General features: G+C 40.4%; 2 protein-coding genes across 2 annotated transcripts in view; one reads left to right on the top strand and one right to left on the bottom strand.

Moving 5' to 3' along the window:
- The window catches only part of LOC123276003 (uncharacterized), a 99,947-nt gene extending 84,853 nt beyond the window's left edge, over nt 1-15,094 (top strand). Inside the window, exon 6 of the transcript XR_011496554.1 lies at nt 14,667-15,094. The gene's annotated coding sequence lies outside the window, so the exon portion shown is untranslated. The remainder of the gene's footprint in view (nt 1-14,666) is intronic.
- Nucleotides 1-19,636, bottom strand: part of LOC123284122 (uncharacterized) — a 31,027-nt gene extending 11,391 nt beyond the window's left edge. Inside the window, exons 1-3 of the mRNA XM_070493512.1 lie at nt 19,484-19,636; nt 15,101-15,581; nt 10,649-10,725 (exon numbers count right to left, since the gene is read on the bottom strand). Coding sequence (XP_070349613.1) covers nt 10,649-10,725; nt 15,101-15,581; nt 19,484-19,636 — 711 coding nt within the window. The remainder of the gene's footprint in view (nt 1-10,648; nt 10,726-15,100; nt 15,582-19,483) is intronic.
- Nucleotides 19,637-26,140: the final 6,504 nt, after the last annotated feature.

A 26,140-nucleotide genomic window follows, 5' to 3' on the forward strand; every position in this document is an offset into this window, starting at 1 on the left:
CATGGGTCTTACAAAGATCTTTTTGAATACCATGTCTCTTCAGGCAAGGGAAAAAAAGAAATAACTGGGACTTCATCAGACTAAAGAGCTTCTGCAAGGAAAAGGGAACAAGGATCAAAAAGAAAAGACAACCAGGGCTGGCCCAGTGGTGCAGTGGTTAAGTTCGCATGTTCCACTTTGGCGGCCCAGGTTTCGCTGGTTCGGATTCAAGGTGTGGATCTGGCACCACGTGGCAAGCCATGCTGTGGCAGGCGTCCACATATAGAGGAAGATGGGCACTGATGTTAGCTCAGGGCAAGTCTTCCTCAGCAAAAAGAGGAGGATTGGCAGTAGTTAGCTCAGGGCTAGTCTTCCTCAAAAAAAAAAAAAAAAAGAAGAAGAAAAGAAAATATACTAAGGCAGCAAGGCAGAAGAAAATAACTTGCAAAGGAACCCCATCAGGCTTTCAGTGAATTTCTCAGCAGAAACCTGACAGTCTAGGAGAGAGTGGAATGATCTATTCAAAATCCTGAATGACAAAACTTTCAGCCAAGAATACTCTATCCAATGAAAATCTCCTTCAGATATGACAGAGAAATAAAAACTTTCCCAGATAAACAAAAGCTAAGGGAGTTCATTGCCACAAGTGCCCCTCTGCAAGAAATCCTCAAGAAGGCCCTCATATCTGAAAAAAGAAATAGGAAAGGCGCTACAAAGCCCTGAGCAAGGAGATGAATAGGCAGGCAATAATCAAGAAGTGGTAGATCTCTATCAGATCAGGTTAGTAAACAATTCTAATGTCAAGGATAATATAAACAGAAAATACCAAAACAAAATGACCTCATCTTTTTATCCATAGATGCACAACGCAGGTTGGAAAAAGATATGACAAAATAACTTAGAGGGAAATAGTAAAGGGATGGAATCAGTATAGTCTAAGGAAGTAGGAGGCTGTCAGAAAATGGACTATCTCAACTATGAGATTGTTTATATGAACTTAAGGGTAACCAATAACAAATAATCAGAACAGACATCTTTACAATAAATGAGGAGGAAAAGAAGAAAAACAACAGAGAAACTACCTAATCAAATTGGTAGTCCAAAATACACAGGAAGGAAACAAAGGAAATGCAGAAGAACCAGGAAATGTGTGAGAAGATGGGAGTGTTAAGCCCTATATATCAATAATCTCTCTAAATGTAAATGGATTGAATTCTCCAATCAAAAGATACAGAGTGGCAAGATGGATTAAAGAACAAATGCCAACAATATGCTGCCTCCAGGAAACACATCTCAGCTCTAGAGACAAACATAGGCTCAGAGTGAAGAGATAGAAGACAATACTTCAAGTTGATGGCAAACCAAAGAAAGCAGGTGATGCCATACTTATATCAGACAAAGTAGACTTCAAGATAAAACTGATAAAGAGAGACGCAAAGGGGCAGTGTATAATAATAAAAGGGACTCACCACCAAGAAGACATAACACTTATAAACATGTCTGCACCCAACACAGGAGCACCAAAGTACATAAAGCGACTATTAACAAAGCTAAAAGGAGATATTACCAACAACACAATAATAGTAGGGGACCACAATACTCCACTTACATCAGTGGATGGATCATCCAGAGAAAAAGCCAACAAACAGATACTGGACTTAAATGAAAAACTAGATGAGATGAACGTAGTAGACATATATAGAGTCCTCCATCCCAAAACAGCAGAATATACATTCTTCTCAAGAACACATAGAACATTCTCAGGGATAGAGCAAATATTGGGAAACAAGGCAAACCTTAATAAATTTAGGTAGATTGAAATGATATCTACTATCATTTCTGACCATAATGCCGTGAAAGTAGAAATCAACTACAAGAAAAAAGCTGGGAGAGGAACCAAAAATGTGGAGACTAGACAACATGCTACTGAACAACCAAAGGGTCATCAAAAAAAATAAAGGAAGAGATCAAAAGATATTCGGAGGCAAACAAAAATGGAAACACCATGTTGACTCTTATGAGATGCAGTAAAAGCAGTCCTAAGAGGGAAGTTTATAGCAATACAGCACCACATTAACAAACAAGAAAAAGCTCAAATAAACTATCTTAATCTACACCTAACAGAATTAGAAAAAGAAGAAGAAACAAAGCCCAAGCTCAGGAGAAGCAGGGAAATAATAAAAATTAAGTGCAGAAATAAATGAAATAGAAACAAAAAAGACTGTGAAAGGATCAATGAAACAAGGAGCTGGTTCTTTGAGAGGATGAACAAAATTGACAAACCCTTAGACTAAGAAAAAAAGAAAGAAGTCTCAAATAAATAAAATTAGAAATGAAAGAGCAGAAATTTCCATGGATAGCACAGAAATACAAAAGATTACGAGACTACTATGAAAAACTATATGCTAACACACTGGACAACCTAGAAGAAATGGATAAATTCTTAGACTCTTACAACCTCCCAAAACTGAATCAAGAATAAACAGAGAATCTGAAGAGACCAATCACAAGTAAAGAGATTGAAACAGTAATCAAAAACCTCTCCAAAAATAAAAGTCCAGGACCAGATGGCTTCTCAGGAGAATCCTGCCAAACATTCAAAGACAATTTATTACCTATGCTTCTCAAACTATTCCAAAAAGTTGAGGAAGATGGAAATTCCCCTAACACATTCTATGAGGCCAACATCACCCTGATCCCACCACCAGACAAGAACAGTACAAAGAAGGAAAATTACAGGTCAATATCACTGATGAACATAGATGCAAAAATCCTCAACAAAATATTGGCAAACTGAACACAGTAATACATTAAAAAGATCATACACCATGATTAAGTAGTATTCATACCAGGGACACGGATGTTTCAACATCCACGAATCAGTAAATGTGATATACCATATAAACACAAAAGGAAGAACAAAAACCACATGATCATCTCTATAGAAGCAGAGAAAGCATTTGACAAGATCCAGTATCCATTCATGATAAAAATTCTCAATCAAATGGGTATAGAAGGAAAATATCCCCACACAATAAAGCTCATATATGACAAATCCACAGCCAACATCATACTCAGTGGAGGAAACTGAAAGCCATCCCACTGATAACAGGAACAAGACAAGGATGCCCACTCTCTCCACTCTTATTCAACATAGTACCAGAGGTTTTGGCCAGAGCAATTAGGCAGGAAAAAGAAATAAGAAGAATCCAAATAGGCACTGAAGAAGTGAAACTTTCACTCTTTGCAGACGACATGATTTCTATATAAAAAATGTATAGAAAACTCTAAAGAATCCATCGGAAAACTCTTAGAAATAATCAACAACTACAGCAAAGTTGTAGCATACAAAGTCAACGTACAAAAATCAGTGGCATTTCTATACTCTAATAACGAACTAATAGAGCAAGAACTCAAGATTACAACCCAATTTACAATTTCAACAAAAAGATTAAAATATCTAGGAATAAATTTAACCAAAGATGTGTAAAACCTATACAAGGAAAACTATAGGACATTACTGAAAGAAATCCATAATGACATAAAGAAATGGAAAGATAGTCCATGTACACGGATTGGAAAAATAAACATAGTTAAAATGGCCATACTACCTAAAGCAATCCACACATTCAATGCAATCACAATCAGAATCCCAATGACAATCTTCACAGAAATAGAACAAAGAATCTTAAAATTCGTATGGGGCAACAAAAAAAGCAAAATAGCCAAAGCAGTCCTGAGAAACAAGAAAACTGATGGCATCGAAATCCCTGATTTCAAAACATATTACAAAACTGTAGTAATCAGAACAGCATGGTACCAGTACAAAAACAGGCACACAGGTCAGTGAAACAGAACTGAAAGCCCTGAAATAAAACCACACATACATGGACAGCTAATCCTCAATAAAGGAAGCAAGAGGGGCTGGCCTGGTGGTGCTGTGGTAAAGTTTGCACATTCCTCTTTGGTGGCACAGGGTTGGCCACTTTGGATCCTGGGTGTGCACATGGCACCACTTGGCAAGCCATGCTGTGGTAGGCATCCCACATATAAAGTAGAGGAGGATGGGCACAGACGTTGGCTCCGGGCCAGCCTTCCTCAGCAAAAAGAGGAGAATTGGCAGCAGACGTTAGCTCAGGGCTAATTTTCCTCAAAAACAAATAAATAAATAAAAAATAAAGGAACCAAGAACATAGAATGGAGTAAGGAAAGCCTCTTCAATAAGTGGTGCTGAGAAAACTAAAGAGCCACATCTAAAATATGAAAGTAGACCGTTATCTTTCTCCATAGACAAAAATAGACCCAAAATGGATCAAAGACTTGAATGTAAGACCAGAAACTGTAAAACTTCTGGAAGAAAATATAGGCAGTACACTCTTTGTCATCAGCCTTAAAAGGATCTTTACAAACATAGTGTCCACTCAGTCAAGGGAAACAAAAGAAACAATAAACAAGCGGGACTTCCTCAGACTAAAGAGCTTCTGGAAGGCAAAAGAAACCAAGATCTAAATGAGAAAACAACTCAGGAACTGAGAGAAAATATTTGCAAATCATATATACGATCAGGGATTAATCTCTGCAATATATAAAGAGCTCACACAGCTGAACTATGAAAGAATAAATGACCCAATCAATAAGTGGGCAGAGGATATGAACAGGCATTTTTCCAAAGAAGATATACAGATATTTCCAAAGAAGATGATCAATAGGCAGATGAAAAGGTGCTAAACATCATTAATCATCAGGGAGATACAAATCAATGCTACAGTTGGATATCTTCTTATGCCTGTTAGAACAGTTACAATCACCAAGACAAAAAAAATAACAAATGTTGGAAAGGTTGTGGAGAAAAGGGAACCCTCATCTACTGGTGGTGGGAACGCAAACTTGTGCAGCCACTTTGGAAAACAGTATGGAGATTTCTCAAAAAGTTAAAAATAGAATTACCATATGACCAGGCTATCACCAGCTCACTACTGGGTATTTATCCAAAGATCTTGAAATCAACAATAAGAGACGTATGCACCTCTATGTTCATTGCAGCATTATTCACAATAGCCAAGATGTGGAAGCAACCCAAGTGCCCAACGACTGATGATTGGATAAAGATGATGTGGTATATATATACAATGGAATACTACTCCACCAGAAAAAGCACATAATCGTCCCATTCACAACCACATTGGTGGAACTTGAGGGCATCATGTTGAGAGAAATAAGCCACACAGAGAGAGAAAATAACATATGATTTCACTCATATGTGGAATATAAACAAACTTATGGACAAATGGAACAATTTAGTGGTTACTGTGGCAGCAGGAGAGTGGGTACAAGGGGTGCAGTGGCACATCGATATGGTGTTTGATAAACACTGATGTACAATTGAAATTTCACAATGTTATAAACTAGTTAGACCACAATAATTTTTTTTAAACTGGTTTTTTGGAAAGTTCAAAAAAGTTGAGACAACATGAGTGACATCAGCCTCATGGTGGAATTTTCCCCCTTGTCACACCCCTCTAAGTTACAGCCAAATGGACATGCACTGACCAACATAGGATTTCCTATACAGCAGTAGAGGATGCCTAAGAGATCCATGCGTCTATACATCTGAAGGTGGGTGGACTCAACCCCCAGTAAGCAGTGGAAGCCCCCACCACCCTCCCTGAGTGGCAGCAATCCAGGTTGTGGATCCTCACACAGTGGCTTGCACAAGTGGTGAGGACAGCCCAGCTCACCTGACTGCCAGTGGAGCAGGGATGGTGGCAGCCTGGCCTGTGTGACTGCTGGCACAGTGGAGGTGGCCTGGCCCACACAAGTGTGAGCAAACTGGGTGGGGGCAGAAGAAATAGCCCCTTTGCCCCAGCACTGGCAGGTGGAACCTGTGACCAGAGGCTTCAGGAAACACAGCAGATCTGGTGACCTAGCCCCCACTGGTGGCACCCCCCAACACCAGCTCAGCAGCAGCAGGAGATACACATAGTTCTCCAGGTCCCTGGCAGGGATAGTGACACCTGTGAACCCAGCACCCCTGGCAGCAGTGCAACGAGCACCTTCAGACAACCCAGGACAATCATCACCGGTCATGCATGGGGCAGCAGCATCCACGCCTATGGGAGCCAACAGAAAGCCAGTGGGGTCTCAAATAGACCAGCCTCACTATACCTGGAAGACCTAGAAAAGGAACAAACAAAGCCCAACGTCAGGAGAAGGAAGGAAATAATGAAATCAGAGCAGAAATAAATGAAACAGGAAGTAGAAAAACAACAGAAAGGATCAATGAAACTAAGAAGCGGTTCTCTGAGAAGATAAACAAAACTGACACTATCTCAGCCAGATTCAGAAAAAAAGAGAGAAGACTCGAATAAATACAATCAGAAATTACAGAGCAGTAACTACAATGGACACTGCAGAAACACATTGGATTACAGAAGAATACTATGAAACACTATATGTCAACAGACTGAATAGCCTGGAAGAAATGGATAAATTCTTAGAACCATATGACCTCCGAAAACTGAATCACGAAGAAATAAAGAATCTGAATACACCAATCACAAGCAGAGATTGAAACTGTTATCAAAAGCCTCCCAAAGAAAAAGTCCAGGACCATACAGCTTCTCTGGTGAATTCTACCAAACATTCAAAGAAGATTTAATTCCTGTGCGTCTCAAACTATTCTGAAAAATTGGGAGGATGGGACACTTCTGAATTCATTTTCTGAGGCAAACATTATCCTGATATGAAAACCAGACAAGGATGACACAAAAAAGGAAAATTACAGGCCAATATCAGTGATGAACATAGACACAAAAGTACTCAACAAAATATTAGGAAATTGAATACAACAATACATTAATTGGATCATAGACCACGATCAGGTGGGATTTACTGTAGGGGTGCTGAAATGGTTCAACATTAGCATATCCATCAATGTGATGTACCACATTAACAAAATGAAGAATGAAAATCACATGATCATCTCAATAGATGGAGAGAAAACATCTGACAATTTCCAACATCCATTTATGATAAAAACTCTCAATAAAATGGGTATAGAGGGAAAGTACCTCTACATTACAAAGGCCATATATGACCAACCCACCGCCAACATCACACACAATGGTCAAAAAGTGAAAGCCATTCCTCTCTGAGAACAGGAACAAGACAAGGGTGCCCACTCTTGCCACTCTTCTTCAACATAGTACTGGGAATTTTAGCCAAACAAGTAAGGCAAGAAAAAGAAATAATAGGTATCCAAAAAGGAAAGGAAGAATTAAAACTGTCACTATTTGTGGTTGACATGATTCTATATACAGAAAACTGTAAAGAATCCAACAAAAAACTATTAGAAATAATCAACGAATACAGTAAAGCTGCAGAGTACAAAATCAACATTCAAAAATCATTTGCATTTCACTCCATAACGGGGGCCTGCAGTTTGCCAGTTGGGATCCTGGGCATGGACCTACACACCGCTCATCAGGCCATGCTGTGGTGGCATCCCAAACAGAAGAACTAGAACGATTTACAACTAGGATATACAACTATGTAGTGGGGCTTTGGGGAGAAAATAAAAGAGGAAGATTGGCAAAATACGTTATCTCAAGGCCAGTCTTCCTCACACACACAAAATCAGTTGCATTCCTATACACTAGTAATGGACCAGCAGAAAGAGAAGTCAAGACTATAATCCCATTTACAACTGCAACAAAAAAGAATAAAATACTTGGAATAAATTTAACCAAGGAGGTGAATGCCATATACTCCAAAAACTATGACATTAATGAAATAACTCCAAGAAGACAAAGAAATGGAAAGATATTCCATTCCCATGTATTGGAAGAATAAACACAGTTAAAATGTCCATATTACCTAAATCAATCTACAGACTGATCTACAGATCAACCTACAGACTTAATGCAAACCCGAATGGAATACCAATGACATTCTTCATGAAAAGATAAAAAAGAATCTTAAAATTTATATGGAAAAACAAATGACACTGAATAGCCAAAGCAATTCTGAGGGGGAAAAAAAAAACAATACTTGGATGTATCATGCTCCCTGAACTCAAAATATACTACAAAGCTGTAGTAGTCAAAACAGCATGGTACTGGCATAAAAAACCCGGATATACAGATCAATGGAACAGAATTGAAAGCCCAGAAGTAAAACCACACATCAAGAGACAGCTAATCTTCAACAAAGAAGCCAAGAACACACAATGAAGAAAGGAAAGTCTCTTCAATTAATAGCGTTGGGAGAATTGGACAGCCACATGCAAAAGAATGAATGTAGACCACTGTCTCACATGATACACAAAAATTAACTCTAAATTGATTAAAGACTTGAATGTAAGACCTGAAACCATAAAACTCTTAGAAGAACATATAGGCAGTACAGATTTGACGTAGGTCTTAGTAGTATCTTTCTGAATACCGTGTCTCCACAGGCAAGGGAATCAAAAGACAGAATAAAGAAATGGGACTACATCAGACTAAAGAGCTTCTGCAAGGCAAAGGAAACCATCAGCAAAACGAAAAGACAACCTACCAATGGGAAGAAAACATTTGCAAATCATACATCTGACAAGGCGTTACTTTCCAAAATATATAAAGAGCTCATACAACTCATTAACAAGAAAAAAGAAGAATCCAATAAAAAAATGGACAGAGGATACGAACAGACATTTTTCAAAGACGATATCCAGATGGCCAACAGGCACACGAAAACATGTTCGACATCACTAATCATCAGGGAAATGCAAATCAAAACGACAATGAGATATCACCTCAGACCAGTCAAATGGCTATAATTACCAAGACAAAAAATAACAAATGTTGGAGAGGATGTGAAGTAAAGGGAATGCTCATAAACTGGTGGTGGGAATGCAAACCGGTGTGACCACTATGGAAAACAGTATGCAAATTTCTCAAAAACTTAAAAACGGAAATACTGTATGATCCAGCCATTCTGCTACTGGGTATTTATCAAAAGAACATGAAATCACTAATTCAAAAAGATATATGCACCCGTATGCTCACCACAGCATTATTCACAATAGGCAAGATGTGGAAGCAACCTAGGTGCCCATCAAGGGACAAATGGATAAGAAGGTGTTGTATATATATACAATGGAATACTACTCACCCATAAAAACAGACAAACTCATCCCATGTGAGACAAGATGGATGGATCTTGAGCAAAACAAGTCAGACGGAGAAAGAAATACTGTATGATTTCACTCCTATGTGGAATATAAGCAAACACATAGATGAGAATAGATTAGTGGTTACCAGAGGAAAAAGGGATGAGGGAGGATGAAATGGTAAAGCCACATATGTATGGTGATGGATAAAAACTGAATTATTGGTGATGAACACAATGCAGTCTAAAGAGAAACTGAAATATAATGATAGACACTTGAAATGTATACAAGGTTGAAAGCCAATATGACCCAATAAAATAATTATATATATATATATATATATATACATATATATATATTTAAATACAGACAGTAACCACTAAAAATAGGCACATATAGAAAAAGCAAGTTAAAATGGAATTTTAAGTAAATATTATTAACCCCAAAGAAGAAAAAAAGAGAAAGGGGAACAAAAGCCAAATGGAAAAAAAGAAAACATATAGTAAAATGGATGACCTAAATCTAACTGTCAATAATTACATTAAATGTAAAAGGATAAAATTCTCCAATTGAAACTTAGAGTTTGTCACAACAGATAGAAAAACAGCATTTAAAAAGAAACAAAAGAATATCTTAAATACTCAAATTCTTTGTTAAATTCTATCATATGTAGTTTCATTATTTTGACATATTTTGAATGGCTGCATAGCACTCTAACTTATGGTATAATAGAATTAATCATGGTTAGATGATTATGATTTTATACATTAAGTTGGACAACATATCAAAGGTCTTTTCTGCTCTTGCTGTCTGTTAATTTAAGACATGATTTTACTCTCTCTTATGGCCACTAGCAATCCCTGACTTAGTACTTCTGTGGTTCATGAGTTAGAGGATAGTAATGTAGGATGATCCAGAATTATATCAAAGTCATTAAAATTCATCGCATCCTAGTCAGCAATAAAATAGTCATATTTATCATTCAGGAATCCCTTACCAAGGACCACAATCCATAAATTTTCAAGTCTTAAATCATATTGCTATTCACTTCCAAAAACCTCACAGAGCATTGGATCTCAGCCTCCAGAGACCGTTCATTGCTGGGCTTTATCACATGTATCTAGAAAACTCACATCTGTGAGAATGTCAGAGTCTTTCCCTGCTTGGCCAAATGGGATCTCCATCTCTCATGCAACTACAGTCCTGACACAGGAAGCTCAAATCATTTCTTGACAGGACTTAATTTCTTCATTCCTCCATTATAGCTCTTAATATTACTAAGTTGAACACATAGGAGAGAATAATCTGGTCAGTGAATATATAAACAGTGGCTAGAAGAGACTGGGCCACATAAGGAGGACTAGGTTATTTGGAACCATTGTTCAGTTCACTGGAATGGGAGGAACTGGGAAGCACATAATCAAATGGGGTTCTTTTGGGTAGGATGCTTCAGAACAATTAATGAAAACGTTTACGTCTCACTATTTCAACGAGAAGGAAACACTAACTTACACATACCATGGTTTTGCACCTGCCAAAACAGATCAGTCCTCCTTGGGATTCCTCTACTGGGAAAGAACAAAGAGAATCTAGAGCTGGGAAAGGAAAAAGAGACCATGAGAGCAAGCATAATTTAGGGTTACCATGAGAGGAAGTAACATTTGGCTCCTCCATTCCATTTTGCATAATACCTCTAACTGTACAAACATAACAATATGAAAAAATTAGAAGGAGTGTAGATAAACCCAAACTCTTCCCCTAATGCCCAGGAAACCCAAACACTTCAGCAGACAGTTTTCTGGCCTGTCCTCCACTTTGGGGAAGCTGCTCTGCACCTGAGACTAGGCTGCTCAGCCCTGCCCTGAACAGGTCCTCCTCCCTCCATTCACACCTTCCAGGACTGAAAAGGAGCCACGCCATCCAGCCACACCTTACCTCATGGCCTTGGGGTCCCGTGAGGTTGAAGAGGTTAGAAAAGACATAGAACTGGTCAGGAAGTATTCAGTATTCCAATTCCAGAAAAACTGACTGTGATTAAACACATTACGACATATTCACGTAATAAACGTGAAGTCAGGAAAAATATTGTGAACGTGGAAAGCATTCCAGAAACACTGTCAGTAGAAAAATCAGGTTATAAAACTATAGGTACAATATGATACCATTTGAAGAACATATGTGTATCTCAATATCAAACGACTGAAAAATCATCAGACTTCAATAGACAGAAAAAATCTAGAAAGTTTTACATTTACATGTTGACAGTGCTTATCTTTTGCCCCCGATGGGGGGTTTTGTTTGTTTAAGTATATCTTAACTTGCTGATTGAATGTTCATTTCTTAAAATATCTATGCATGTGAAGATTTGTTGTGTGTTAAGTGGAAGCTGTTTTCCAAAATGTGGAAAGTTCATTCTTCTAAACAGAGTTTAGTTGGTCTTGGGGAAATGTACTAAATTTGGGTTGTTTTATTAAATGGTTTTTGATTCCTTCAGTTACCAGTGACACAATCTCCTCTCAGGTTTCTAGGCATGCTCATTGTTGGATGACTGTCTAGACAGATGGCTGAAGTCCCTGAGTATAGCTAATATGTATTGTTGCTGGTCTCAGGGCTACATCCTTTTGCAAGTTCTCTTTATGGAACCCTTTCCCATCCTGTTAGCCACGTCCTCCAGAAAGCTGCTCAATTATCTTATCCTGTCAGTCTCACTCAGCAACCATCATCATCAGAATAAAAAATGTAAAGTAGGAGTTACCGTGTGACCCAGCACTTCTGCCCTTAGGTATATACCGAAGAGAATGGAAATATGCATTCACACAAAAACTAGTACACAAATGTTCACATTTGTCACAGCCAAAAAGTGGAAGCAACCTAAATGTCCATCAACAGATGGATGAAGAAAATGCCATTTATGGATATAAGGGAATATTACGCAGCCAGAAAAATAAGGCTATTTTGATACCGACTCCTCGTGGATGACCTTGAGGACACTGTGCTTAGTAAAATGAGCCTGTCATGAAAGTATAAATTTTGCACGATTGCTCTACTATGAGGGTCCTAGAGAAGTCAAATTCATAGAGACAGAAAGGAGAACGGTGGCTGCCAGGGCTGGGAGCAGAGGGGAATGGGGAGTTAGTGTTTAATGGGACAGAGTTTCAGTCGAAGATGAAAAAGTCCTGGAAGTGGATGGTGCTGATGGTCACACAATAATGTGAATGTACTTACTGTCACAGAACTGTACACTGAAAAGTGGTTAAAATGGCAAATGTAATGCCATGTATACTTTACAAAATAAAGTAAAAGAATAATGTGCTTATCTACCACATGGACGAACTTTGAAAACCTCATGCTAAGTGAAAGGAGCTAGACATAAAAGGACACATACTGCATGATTCCATGTAGACTGAATTTCAAGACTCAGCAAATCCATGGAGGCAGAAGACGGGTTAGTGGTCTCCAGAGTATGGGAGGACGATGGAATAGGAAGTGACAGCTAACAAGGCCAGGGTTTCTTACTAAGGTGATCAAATATTTTGGAATTAGATAGTGGTACTGATTTGTACAACCTTGTGAATATAGTAAAAAGTTTTCTTTTGAGTACATTTTTACAAGGTGAATTTTGGGGCTGGCCCAGTGGCATAGTGGTCAAGTTCAGCACACTTTGCTTTGTTGGCCCAGGTTCACAGGTTTGGGTCCCAGGCATGGACCTACACCACTCATCAAGCCATGCTGTGGTGGCACCCCACATACACAATAGAGGAAGATGGGCACAGATGTTAGCTCGGGGCCACTCTTCCTCAAGCAAAAAGAGGAAGATTGGCCACAGGTGTTAGCACAGGGCCAAACTATCTCACCAAAAAAAAAAAAGGGGGGGGGGAATTTTATGATCATGTATATATCTCAACTGAAAAAGTAAGGTAAAAATTTACAACATAAATTCCTTACCATCACGGTGCTCTCATAGGTGATCAGAGTTTAATCACAACCCGACAGTGGTGGCTGCAGTCAGAATGACATCACTGCCTTATAAAACACCAAGTCACATTATCTGAATCTCCCTAGTGGCCTTCGATGCATCTATTCCTATTCAGGGTTTACTTTACCTACCAGAAGGAACATAAGAGTATCAACAGTGTCATTTGAGTCTTTTTATCACCCCAAATACTAAGATGGCATGGTCTGGCATATGATAAGCATTTACTAAAAATCTGATTATTTTACCCCAAATTCTAGTTCTAGACATTTCTTAAGAAAATATTGAGATAAAGAAATGCATGTACGAGTATCTTCAATACAGAGTTTTTGACAGCCAAAAACTAGAAACACAAAAATCTAAGAGGGAACAGGTTAATTAATTTGGTTCTGCTATATGATGGCAGGTACAGGATTATTAATCAGGATGATACTGGTCCAAGTGTAAAATACGCACTCATAACTGGGGAATGGTATCCAGTTGAAACTTAAGACATAGATTCTGTTCTCAGATTTTCTAAACGTAACTGCTCTTAGAGTTCATGACATTTTAGTGTCTTGGGTTTTTCATCAGTAAAGGCAAGAGTACGAAGATCACTTACTAAGCATGAATATGTTGGAGAAATATAATCTATATTAAAACTTAGTAATATGTTGTAATCCCATATAAATATGTTAGCTATTTTTATTGAAGAACATTGCATGTCCCCTAATTGGGTATTATAAAAGAAACGATTCTCCTTCCTAGAGTAAAATTGTGCTTATCAGCCCTGCTCTGATAATGCTCACAAAAATAATGGGCAAAATTAGATCTTTTGCTTGAGAATGCATTTTTAATTCATACATCAAGAGTTTCTAGAAAAGAGGAGGAGGAAATTTCGCTCCCGCCGAAATGCAGCAGAAACAAAGAGACATTTGTGAATCACAACCTGCGCAAAGAAGCTGATGTGATCAAGCGTCTCATAAAGTGAGAACATTAGTAAGACTGACAGTGCCCTTAAGCAGCAACAAAAGGCATGTGGGTAAATAAAATGATTCCTTATTTTCTTCTATTTCAATTAGTATTTGGACATGTTTTTGGGAAGATAACTAAAAATCAGATATTATTGCAAAGTTTTGTTAAATTTTTCTTATATCAATAATTTAGAAATCAATGATTTTATGAAAGAAAATCAACCATCCTCAATGTTGACTTTTGTGTGTAAAACAATTCTTTCCTCTCATCAAGGTTCTTCTTTTGGGGATGGCAGGACTGAGCAGGAAGTCAGTAGGCACCAGGCTGTTCTTGGGGCACAGAATGACTTCCTTACATAACACTCTCCAGGTCCACACCCGCCCTGCTCATACACATAAACAGATGGAAAAGAGGACAGAGCCTGGACTACGGGAATAGGTTTACAGCACGTTCCTGGGGTCCGAGCTCTGGGAACCCCGAGGCTCTGAGACAGTAGCTGCCCCTCAGAGCTCCCAAGTAGAGAACTCCCCAGGTTTTCCCAAACTAACCTCGGTGCCCCCTGGCTGGAAATCTTCCTTTAGGGCTCAATGTCCTACTTCCCTCTTGCAGCCAAGCAGCTGTGAGGAGAGAAGAGGAGGAAGCGCCAGGGAGCCCAGAGCCACCAGACAGTGACGCCACAGAGCCACAGCCATCACACCCGCACAGGTGAAGGACATGCGACCAAATCCCCGTCACCCCAGCACAGCCACGCACCTGTCACAGCCTCGCAGCCACACCCACGGCACGGAGGCGCATCCCACCGCTCACTCGCGTCTCTCACACACACACCCCGCCACACGCTGCCCGTCTGTCCCCACAGACACACACCGTCCTCCGCCGTTCAGGCCCGAGAGTCCCGTGAGGACTGGTGTCCCTACTACTGGCCTCCACGCTGTGAGCGCTTCCACTGCCACCCCTCCTGGTTCACGTCGGGCTCCGAAGTGACTCGCTTCACAGGATTCCCGCATCCTGTGCTAACACATCCACAAATGAGCTCCACTCACCCTGCAAAGAGGGAGAACCGCGCGAAAACGGAAATGGAAGCCGAAGATCTGGAGTGACCGCTGCCCTCTGGGAAGTGTCGCTCCAACCTGAACATCTCTGGGCGCGGCGGCTCGTCCAAAAGGCCGCGGAAGTCCCGTTGGAACTGCAGCTCGAGAACCGCCCGGAGCCCGGCCCGAGCGCAGGTCTCTCCTCCAGGAGCGCGACGCGAGGGCGCGTGCGCGGGCACGGAGCCTGCGCGGAGGCCGCTGGTGCGCCCAGGAGGCCGAGCAGGGCGGCCCGGCGCCGGCTCCGAGCGTCCGGCCTGTGCGCGCAGAGCCGCGCGGGAGGGTCGGCGGGGCTGCCCTGGGGCGAGAGCGCACGGCGGGTGTGAGCTCTGAGGGCGGGCCCCGGGCGAGTCCCCTCAGGCGGCTGCAGCCTGGGGACAGCATATGGGGCAAGCAACTCCTGATCCCGCCGGGGATGGGCTGGTTTATTCAGTGTCTGTTAGCTGCGTTTAAAGGGTGTGCAGGAGTGAAGTAATACACATTTACTTAATTCTCTAGGCTAAGCTATAATAGTCAAAATGGAATGAATAATTAAATGTAAAAGCGATCTGGAGATACACCTGCATATGTTTTTGTAATATTAAGTTAGGGACAGATTTTCCAACCGTAACTGAAGAGAGAAATGCTAAATAAATACTGAGATTTGACTTGATAATTACGTGTAAACATCCGAATCATCTAAATGACAATCAATTAATGAAATAAAAATTGATGCAAGACAAAAATTCAATAACTTACATATAATGAACAGACAGATAATCTCAAGGCACTGTGTTTTTGTCGCTCAAAATAATGGTCACTAGTCTAAGAGGAGAGTAGCAATAACTATAGAAATATAAATTATATATGCAAATTATCAGCATTACATGATGATAGTTGAAAATACAAATTACCATTAGTAATAAACATTATGATCAAATACATCAGAATCAGAATTACTTGACCTTTTAGGAATTGATCCTGCTCTCCATAATGAGTAACTAAGAAAATATGGGTCATTTTTTTCCCTTAACTCTCTTTATGCTCCTGAATCTCCTGATGCATTTTATTGCACCATCTTTTTCGTAATTATTTTTTGTAGCTTCTTTCTCTTCAGCTGAGACATCTCCTATATTCTCTTTACACTATTCCATAAATGATCCCAATTTCTTCCTAGGCATCATTGGTGAATTCCATGCTTGTGATGACAATGTAGTGATAAATTATCCATGTGTTTTTTCTTCCAGTTTTGTCTGTTCCTCAAGTGACTCTCTTGGATGTAGCAATAGGCCAGTAGCGATGCATGACATTTTGGTCAGGTCAGACAGTGAGAAGGAAAGAAAATCTAAACTCTCTCTTTGAGATTTTCAATGCAAGATCTGGGTGGAAGCCGACAAATAATTTGGAAGTACCCACGATTAGTCAGTATGAGGATTTTATGCTCCCTCAAGAGTAATTGAGGTGGGGGGTCGGGATGGGGGGTGAAAGGGATGAAGAGGGTTGAATAACAAACTTCCAGCTATAAATAAATGTCTTGGGGATGTAACGCACTTGTTGACTCTATTTATATTTATATTAACTATAGTTAACGCTATATTGTGTATTTGAAAGTGGCTGAGTAGATCCTAAAATTTCTCATCAGAAGAAAAAATATGTAATTATGCATAGTGATGGATGTTAACTAGACTTATTGTGGTGACCATTTCACAATATACACAGATATTGAATCGCTATGTTGTACACCTGAAACTAATATAATATGTCAATTATATCTTAATTATTGTTTTTAAAAAGAGTACTCGAGGTTGTTTTATCAGATGGACAAAAGAAGCTATTTCAAAGGGAAACAAGAAGACCTAATATTTAGTCTAATATTTAGACTCCGTGGGGTCCTTGAGAAATGACTCTGTGTCCTGGCCACACTACTGGACAGTGCACTTGAAATACCAAATAAAGTAAAAGAAATAAATGATATCAGTGTCCCACAAACATTTTCACGTAGGATGATGTAGGAATCCCGGGTTCCCTCCTACCCTGTCCCCCACACACAAATCTTGACCAGGGACAGAATTACAGAAAAGAAAAGGCTGAGTAAATTTACACCCACAGTCATCACCACACACCCACCAGAAGCCTCAAATTAAAATCTGGACAGTATTAAGTGTCAGCAAGAATGTGAAGATATGGGAATTACAGTGTGGGACTATCAATTGGTTTGTTGACTTTGAAGAAAAAAATGACAATATCCCCAGTAAAGCTGAAGATATGGTTACCCTATGATCCCTGCTTAATACCATAAGTAAATCCATGCGAATGGTAACCAGATATATATATGTGTGTATATATATATATACACACAGAAGAATCGTCTCAGAAGCATCATTTGTAACTGCCAAAAGTGAACCCAATCCAGACCTCCATCAACAATCGAAGGAATAAACAAAATGGTGTATTAATAGGATTAACTTGCAACACTGAGTATGAATCTTAAATACTTAATATTGAATGAAAGAAATCAGATGCAACAGTATATATATGTTACCCTAATTACACAAGGAAAAAAAACAGGCAAAAATCAGACTATGATTTTGGCATAGAAATAGACATGATAAGAGTATAAAGAAAGGCAAGGGAGGGTTATTATACTAATTTGGATATTCGATACCCTGGGGGCAAGAGGAGTCTAGCAACAGTAGGGGGCATGCAGGAGACCAACTGGTGGTAGCAGTACTCTATTTCTTGACCTGGGTTGATGTCACACAGTTGTTTATTTAATAACCATCTATATGTATCCATTTTTTTTGTTAAGATTATGATAGTTTACAACCTTGTGAGATTTCAGTTGTACATTATTGTTGGTCATGTTGTGGGTACACCACTTCACCCTTTGTGCCCTCCCCCTACACCCCCTTTCCCCTGGTAACCACCGATCAGTTCTCCTTGTCTAATATGTATCCATTTTTGTGTTTGTATATTTCACAATGAAAATGAAATAGAAGAAAGGAAGGTGAAAAGAAAGAAATTTCTCTATTCATGAAGTTCTTAAAGTTATAATTTTGGTCAATCAGGTTCTTCTCCAAATTCAGATTCTAAAAAAGTGAAAGCACAAACACTGTTTTCAGGACAAGTGTAACTGTTCTTTGTAAATGTATTTCAAGTCAATGACCAGCTCACACTGACCTCTGAGTCCATAGGTTACGATCTGATTGCCTCAGTACTTAAAATAAGCTTAACTGGACATTTTCAAAGATTATTTTCACAGAGCTACAACTCATTCAGGCTCTTTTTGCTGTGGATCTCAAAACAGGAATCCTGCCTCAGCAAATCTAGTATTTATTTGTCAGTATGCATTGGAGGAGAAAGAAGAAAATTCTTAATTTTGTCAACTTAATAATGGAAATTGAATGTGACTGTTGGGGGAGGCAAGCCTCCTTTCACAATTGTGAAAGAACACAGGTTTATTACCCGTGGAGGATCCCAAAGTGAAGCCTCTGGGTCTCTTCCTAGGTCTGAGTTGACTTGTGGTGTCTTCTTTTTGTCCTTTTCTTCATATTCTGATGATTAGACCACTTAACCCTCCTTCATGCTGACAGATCACCGTTGGAGCTGTGAGGTTCCTGTTACCCCAAGCTGGTGGCATAGTCTCTCCAGTTCCCGCTTTCCTCATTGCCACTGGAAAAATCCCCTAGGTTTCCTCAGTTTGAAGTTCTGCTTATTTCAAAATAGTTTCATTAGCCCTGCTACTGCGAACATCTTGCCCTCTTGTTTCCAAGAACAATGTTTAATGAAAAGACCTCTTCTTAAACTAAAGATGAAATCCCATCATTCTACTTATTGTATGTAGGAAATCCACATCTATAGGACCCTTCAGAGAGGGACCCCTCTTGCCCTGGAGTAATCCTATTAAGCACCTTCATCTCACTGTTTCTAATTATAATAAGAAAGTCAGAAGAAACTCGGTTTCTCCTATAATGAATTCATACAAGAATTTCTGCAAGTGACAAAACGTTGGAGAGAATGACTTCAACACTCAACAGACTGATTTTTTTAAAAAAAATAGATCTGATTATTTCCTACAATGTGAACAGCCTTTGTGTGTCTCCTATGGCTTGACTGACTCACAAAGTTGTCCTTTCTTTTCCTCCAATACCAGAAGTTGGAAGGAAACCCCTCCCAGCTACTGTAACGTATAAGCATGTAACTCATTGTCTAAACACTGTAATCGTGGAGGATATTAAAACTTGGCAAAGTGGAGAAGATTGTTCTGTGCCATGCATCATGAGGTCATGACCATCAGTGAAGACTGTCAGAGCCCTCAGTGGCCAGATGGCCCGCGTGCATCAACTGGCGTGGTGTCACTGAGTTGGAGATCTCTCCTTGTGTTCCAGGAGTAAACACATGGAAGATGTCATAGACATACAGAAGGGAATGCTGTGTGAGGTCGTAGCGAGGACTCTCCTCTTCAGACCAGGGCAGGGAACCCAGCACACCAGAGGGATATGGCACCTGCATGACTGCTTCAGTGTTTTTGTTATAATTGTTGTTTTTTATCAAAATAAAGCAGTGTTTGCTTTGATTCTCATTCAGAATTTTCTTGGAGATACATTCCATCCTTTGAATTATAGAAAATTCCTGTATTTCAATGAGGCAAGGACATATTCATAGGAAAATGGAGTTCCCTTATACGTATGAACCTTCTAGTGTCCGTTAAGGAGATATGGCAAGACAAAGCTTTCCTCAGCACACTCCACAGACATCCACTGTTAACTCTTCCCGCTTCCAATGTCCTAGTTCAACATGTCAGTTCTGGCACTCCAAAAGTAAGTAATAGTTCTTCTAAGTGATCTAGGATTAACAGAAAAATTTCTCTGCTCGGGACCTTATCCCTATAGTGGAAGCCTAGGCTGAGAAACCCTGAAATCCAGCTTAATAAAGTTTCTCTCTGTTGTCTTATTCATTCCGCTGCAGTAGACATTTTTAAAAAGTTCTGGAACCTACCCAATATCCCCTTTTGGTCTCGGGTCATTTTATCCAAATCCAGCAGTCCCTGTGGCACTGAAGTCTCAGGGAAGGAGTAATTAAATCAGCTAGCTCAACATGATATTCGTGATCAAGTTGTTTAACACAGCCTGATCACATGTACCCCTCCCAGAAAAGAGAGACAAAGGATGCAGCGATCTGTGAACATCTTTGGGGAGGCCAATGGCTCCATCACTTGATGTTGGATCTTTCTTTTGTAAAAGGGGTAAAAAAGAAAAAAAATTCATATAAAATAAAAGAAGATCCAGGGACCGGCTCCGTGGCCGAATGGTTAAGTTCGTGCACTCTGCTGTGGCGGCCCAGGGTTCGGATCCTGGACGCGGACATGGCACTGCTCGTCAGGTCAAGTTGAGGCGGTGTCCCACATCCCACAACTAGAAGGACGTGCAACTAAGATATACAACTATACGGGGTGGGGGGGGGGGCGGGGTGGGGAGATAAAAGCATAAAAAAAAAGATTGGCAACAGTTGTTAGCCCAGGTGCCAATCCTTGGGGAAAATAAAAAAATAAAGAAAAGAAGATCGGGCTTCTCTTTGGCTTTAGGCAGAGTTCTTAAAATCTGTATAGGAAGGAAACTCAGAATTCCTGTCCTGCAATGGTTACCTTTGTGATTGCATTCCAAGGCTCCCTTTCCAAAATTATTGTTTAAAGAAATACTAATCCCTTATGGTAACGCTGTTGACGTAAGAAACTTTATGTAGTGCTGATGGAAATATAAATTAGGAGCAATTAAAATTTTTCTCAGTTCATGCTCTCTTATACGCCTAGCGTAAGAAAATAAAAAAATATACAGAATGTTTTAGTATGAATATATGTTAATACCAGCATCGTTTATAATCGCATATTATGGAAAACAACTAAATTTCCCAAAGATTGAGATGGTTAAGTAAGTAACGAAACACCCTCAATATAATTTTGTAGCGGTTAAAATGTTTAAGTGTTTATTTTTTTGTATGGGGAAATTATTTTGTTACGATACTGATAGCTGAAACTGGGTTATAATTGTATATTAAGTTATAATACTTTAAAATGCACACACACAAGCAAAATCCTATAGCACACAAACAAATTTTCACATTTCTTTTTATTGTACAAGCATCTTATGGCCATTTGTCTCTCCTTTCCTGGCTTGTGTGATTTCCACATTTCCTCTGATAATATTATTAATTCTTATAATAGAATTATTAAAGAACAGCTATTTCATGTCACTTCCTTCTCTGTTCCTCTTTGAGGTTCCTGGACCCAGGACCCTGGACCAGCTGGCTGTCCTACAATGCAACTCAATTCACCCAAATTCTGACTCTGTTTACCTGGAGACAGCATCAGATTCCACAGGTTGAGGGTTCAGTCCTACCAGACTGTTCCCCCCCCAACTTCAGATGCCAATCCCAAGCCCTGGTTGTCACTTGCACTTCTGACCGACAGGCTATAGATCAGACGTTCCCACAACCTCCTCCTTGGGTTCAATTTAATTTGCTACAGCAGCTCAAAGAACTCAGAGATATGTTTTACTTTTAAGATTACCAGTTTATCATAGAAGAATATAACTCTGAAACAACGAAATGGAAGAGATGCCTAGGGCAAGGTATGGGGAACCGGCACAGATCCATGCAGTCTCCAGGCATGCTACTCTCCCAGCACCTCCACGTGTTCACCCAGAAACTCCCCAGACGCTGTACTGTTGGGGTTTTCTGGAGGCTTTCTCTCGTGGGCGTGATCAATCATTAACTCCGTCTCCAGCCCCTCTCCCCTCTCTGGAGGATGAAGGATGGGGCTCAAAATTCCAAACTTCTAGTCAAGACTTGGTCTTTCTGGTAACCAGCCCCCATCCTGGAGTCATCCAGGGGCCCACCAGAGTCACCTGTTGGGACAAAAGATGCTCCTACTGCTCTCACCACTTAGGTTTTTACAAGGGTTTTAGGAGCTCTGTGTCAGGAACCAGGGGAAGACATCAATATATATATTTCTTATTATTTCACAGTTCCCAACTCATGTTCACTCCTATTCCATGAGCTTTCAGTGTCCACAAAACATAACATTTTTTTAAACAGTTAAACTCTTTATAGAGGTACTGGATCATGTTCTCAGCCTAGTTTTTATCCATTGTCAGAGATTGAAATACCCTAAGTAATCTTAGAAATATGTGTGTGAAGGAGATTTTATTTTGCTGAACCTACAAAAGGAATAATATTGCAGTGTTCTCCTGTTTGTAGTACAAATGTGGCTAAAGTGACAAGTGTGGAATCCTCGCTGAGCCTTGACACAGAGGGAAAACGTCTCTTTGAATGATATTTGAGGTGAGGAGAAAGTAGAGCATTAGCGCAAGAAGAATGGAGAGTCACAGTAGGAACTGTGGGCTGGGGAAACAGACACTCACACATTGCTGTGAAAACGTAAAATGGTACAGTCACCATGAGAAATTTTTCAAGTGAAAAGACACTCAAGTGAAAACTCATCACAAGTGAAAATGCACCCAGAAAATACACTTTTGAAAATTTAGCTTATATGTAAGCCTACATAGATGAAAACTGTAGTTTATGCAGGTTTAATAATTGGAGCGCTGCTTGTAAGAATACTGGGAAATCCTTAATGCGTGTTACTAGAAGATGGGTTAATTAACCTAGGGTGCAGCCACACATACTGTGACCTAACTTGAAGCTGTGGGAAATGATGACATGTCTAATCTACTGATTTGGAACCACATGTGTGTGAAGAAAAAATAAATACCTACAAATGCATATATGTATTTGAGATTGCATATTGACATAGTATAGACCTATATATTTATATACGCATATAGGTAGGTGTGTGTATTTTCAGCATCTGCCTATTTGTATATGAAAGTAACTTCTCTGCAAGGATACACACCAAAATTAAAGCACTGTTCTCTCTGAAGTGAACTACTGTGTGTCTGAGCACTTGGAAGGAAAGTTTGCTGACCCCTTTTGCCTTTTGAACGGTTGTGCTATGTATGCATTACATACTTAAATATGTAATAATGCTGATAACTAAAATGTGGGCCTCCTTTGAGGAGAACTTTACATTTCCCATTTGCTCCAGTTCCTCATGAATCTAACTACTACTGTAGGGGAGCAGAATTTGCTACCCCAAAATGTGTCTCTTTGGCTTGATCAATTTTAAGAGCAAAAGACTTTGACCTTCCCCATAACTGCCTAAAAGAATTTTAGATGGAAGGCCTGTTCCAGGAGGGAACTCTTACCATGGAAACTACAGTGTGATATGAACGAGGTGTGACAGACAGCGAGGAACCCAGAAAGGCCCGGTGGATCACAGTCCCCTCTGTATCCAAAGTCTCTGCCAGGTACGGCAAACAATTATTTACCAAACATTTGCTTTTCCATCTCCACATGAATTGACCCTGGAAGTCCCAAACCCCCACCGCCAACATCCCCTGTGTCTTCAGCTTGAGTTGGTAATTAAGGTGGCGGCTTCAGCTGTTTTGGTGAGTTACTCAGTTTTCCTAGGTTTCTCCCATGCATACATGTTATTAAACTTTGTTTTCTTTTTCTCCTTTTTTCTGTCTTATGTCAGTTTAACTCTTAGAACAGCCAGAAGAACCTAGAAGAATAGAGGGAAAATTCTTCCCCCCCATCCTATGTAGGGATTCAGCTTCTAATAGCCCCTTCTTTCTGGATTTTGAGCCTCTGGCTGCAGTTTATCCATGTCTGCATATGCCTGAGGAGCAGAGTATTTGTAGTCAGATACTCATGAACAGGCATTACAGATTATGGACGCTTCGCCGTCTGCGGCCTCTGGGAGCAGTCAAGTCCACCCAGGCTTAATACAGCAGAGAAGGGTGCAAACATGTGCTGTATCGACAGTCAGTATCTGGAGACAGTAATGTGAAATGGAAAAAACGTTGTGAGCTAATAGGAAATATACATAGGTCTCTGCCCACAGTTCCTGACAGCGCTCCTGGAACACTGGTAAATTCCTAAGTGCCAAGAGCAATAGAAGCTTCTTTTGTTCTAACTAGGCGACTCTGGGTGGGCTCCTGTGTGGCATTTGGATGCAGGCTGGACACCAGAAATACCAGGCTGTGATTAGAAGCTTGGGATTTCCATCCCCCCTTTCTCCTCCAACTTCTCTAGAGAGAGAGGAGGGGCTGGAAGTGGAGTTAATAATCGGTCATGCTTATGTGAGGGAGCCTCCATGAAATCCCAATACTATGGGCTTTGGGGTGCCTCCAGGTTGGTGAACACATCTGTCTACAGTGGGGGTGATCCATCCCGACTCCACAGGGACAAATGCTCTCATGTTCGGGACCCTCCCCAACCTCACCCTGTGTGTCTCTTCATTAGGCTGTTCATCTGTATCGTTCATCATATCCTTCAATAAACTGGTAAACATATATAAATGATTCCCTGAGTTCTGTGAACTGCTCTAGAAAATTAATCGAACCTGAGGAGGAAGTTGTGGTAACCTCTGATTTGTAGCTAAATTGGACAGAAAATGTGGGTAACCTGGGGACCTACCGCTTGCCATTGGCATCTGAAGTGGGGGGCAGTGTCATGGGACTGAGCCCTCAACCAGTGGGATCTGACGCTATCTCCAGCTACAGAGTGTCAGAATGAGGTTAAATTGTAGAACGCCCAGCTGGTGTCCACGGAATTGCTTGGTGTGGGGAAAACCCACATAGATTTGGTGAAGTGAGGTGTTCCGTGTGAAAATTAAGATGAGACACCGGGTAAAGGAGAACTGTACGGTTTTTTTCTTAACACAAAAGCATTGCTTTTTGTTTTCCTTTCAAAGAACTCCCTCAATCAATGATCTTGAGAAAGCACCTGCATTCACTCTTCTCTTTTCTGCAAGAAGTCATTAGAGGTTAAAAAGGTCAGCTCTGAAGGAAGCTTGTCTGACCTGGTAACATGGCTTCAGCACTTAGTAAACGTAATAACTTCGTAGATGTTATGTAATCTCTTCTGACCTCAGAATCTTCAGCTCTCAAATAGAAATATAATAGTAAGCACCTCCAGTGTTGCAAGTGAACTGAACATTAGAGAGGGGATACTGCGCATGCTACATACACAAATATGATAATGATTAGATTATGAACCCAATGTAGCCAAGAATACGGAAACTTCTCAGGAATGAAGTGTCCTCCAAGAGATAAAAGAGATGTAGCTCCTCTCAGAGCTCTCTCTGGTGGCAAATACAAAATGAAAATGCATAGTGGGAGAGGCATTGGCTGCCACTGCCACTGCTGGGAGAGGCAATCCAGCGCCTGTGGTCTGTCGACCCTCACTGGGCCACTTAGGAAGGAGTTGTGGGCGGGGAACACTTCTCCACCAAGAGGTAAGGAGTCTGCACAGCCTGTGCTGGACTTGTCACCTCTTGTGGGACTATCTTTTCCCATTCCAGACTCAATGTGTTCTCCTTCGTTCTGCTTAAGCTTGGGCGTCACATGGCAGCTGGCCAACTCCACTGCTATACTTGTCCCCTGCAGAGAGGGTCAGGTTCTTTCTTCTGTGGCATGAGAGGGGTGTGTGCAGGCCAACTGCCCTGCCTCAGCTGCCAGGAGGAACCAGCTGGCCATGGGGGACCACTGCCTACCACTGAAGCTGATCTTGCTCTGTCTCCTCTATGTGAGTAAAGCATTGTTCCACCCAGTGCTTGGCTGCGTTGTGTTTTCCTTGGAGACTCCAATACTAAGACGCAGTGGCAGAAGTGTTTGGGTTTCTGCCTCTGGTGATAGGCAACACATGCTGCTTGCATGGCAGACACCATCCAGTCAAGATAGACTCTCATCATCTCTGACACCGTCATCACCTGCTGTACAGCAACCTATTTATACATAGGGCTTATGGCATCTTTCAGTAAAAGCATATATAAAAACCCAAGCCTCAATAAGATATATGTGTGCACAACCAGATACTATGGAGTTTTCACTCAAAACTCAATTTTAGGTAGACCACAATTTATCTGACAGAGGGCATAGTCAGTGCCTAGTCAGC

This window comes from Equus asinus, chromosome 21, assembly GCF_041296235.1.
Source record: "Equus asinus isolate D_3611 breed Donkey chromosome 21, EquAss-T2T_v2, whole genome shotgun sequence".
In the NCBI taxonomy this organism is placed as follows: Eukaryota; Metazoa; Chordata; class Mammalia; order Perissodactyla; family Equidae; genus Equus; species Equus asinus.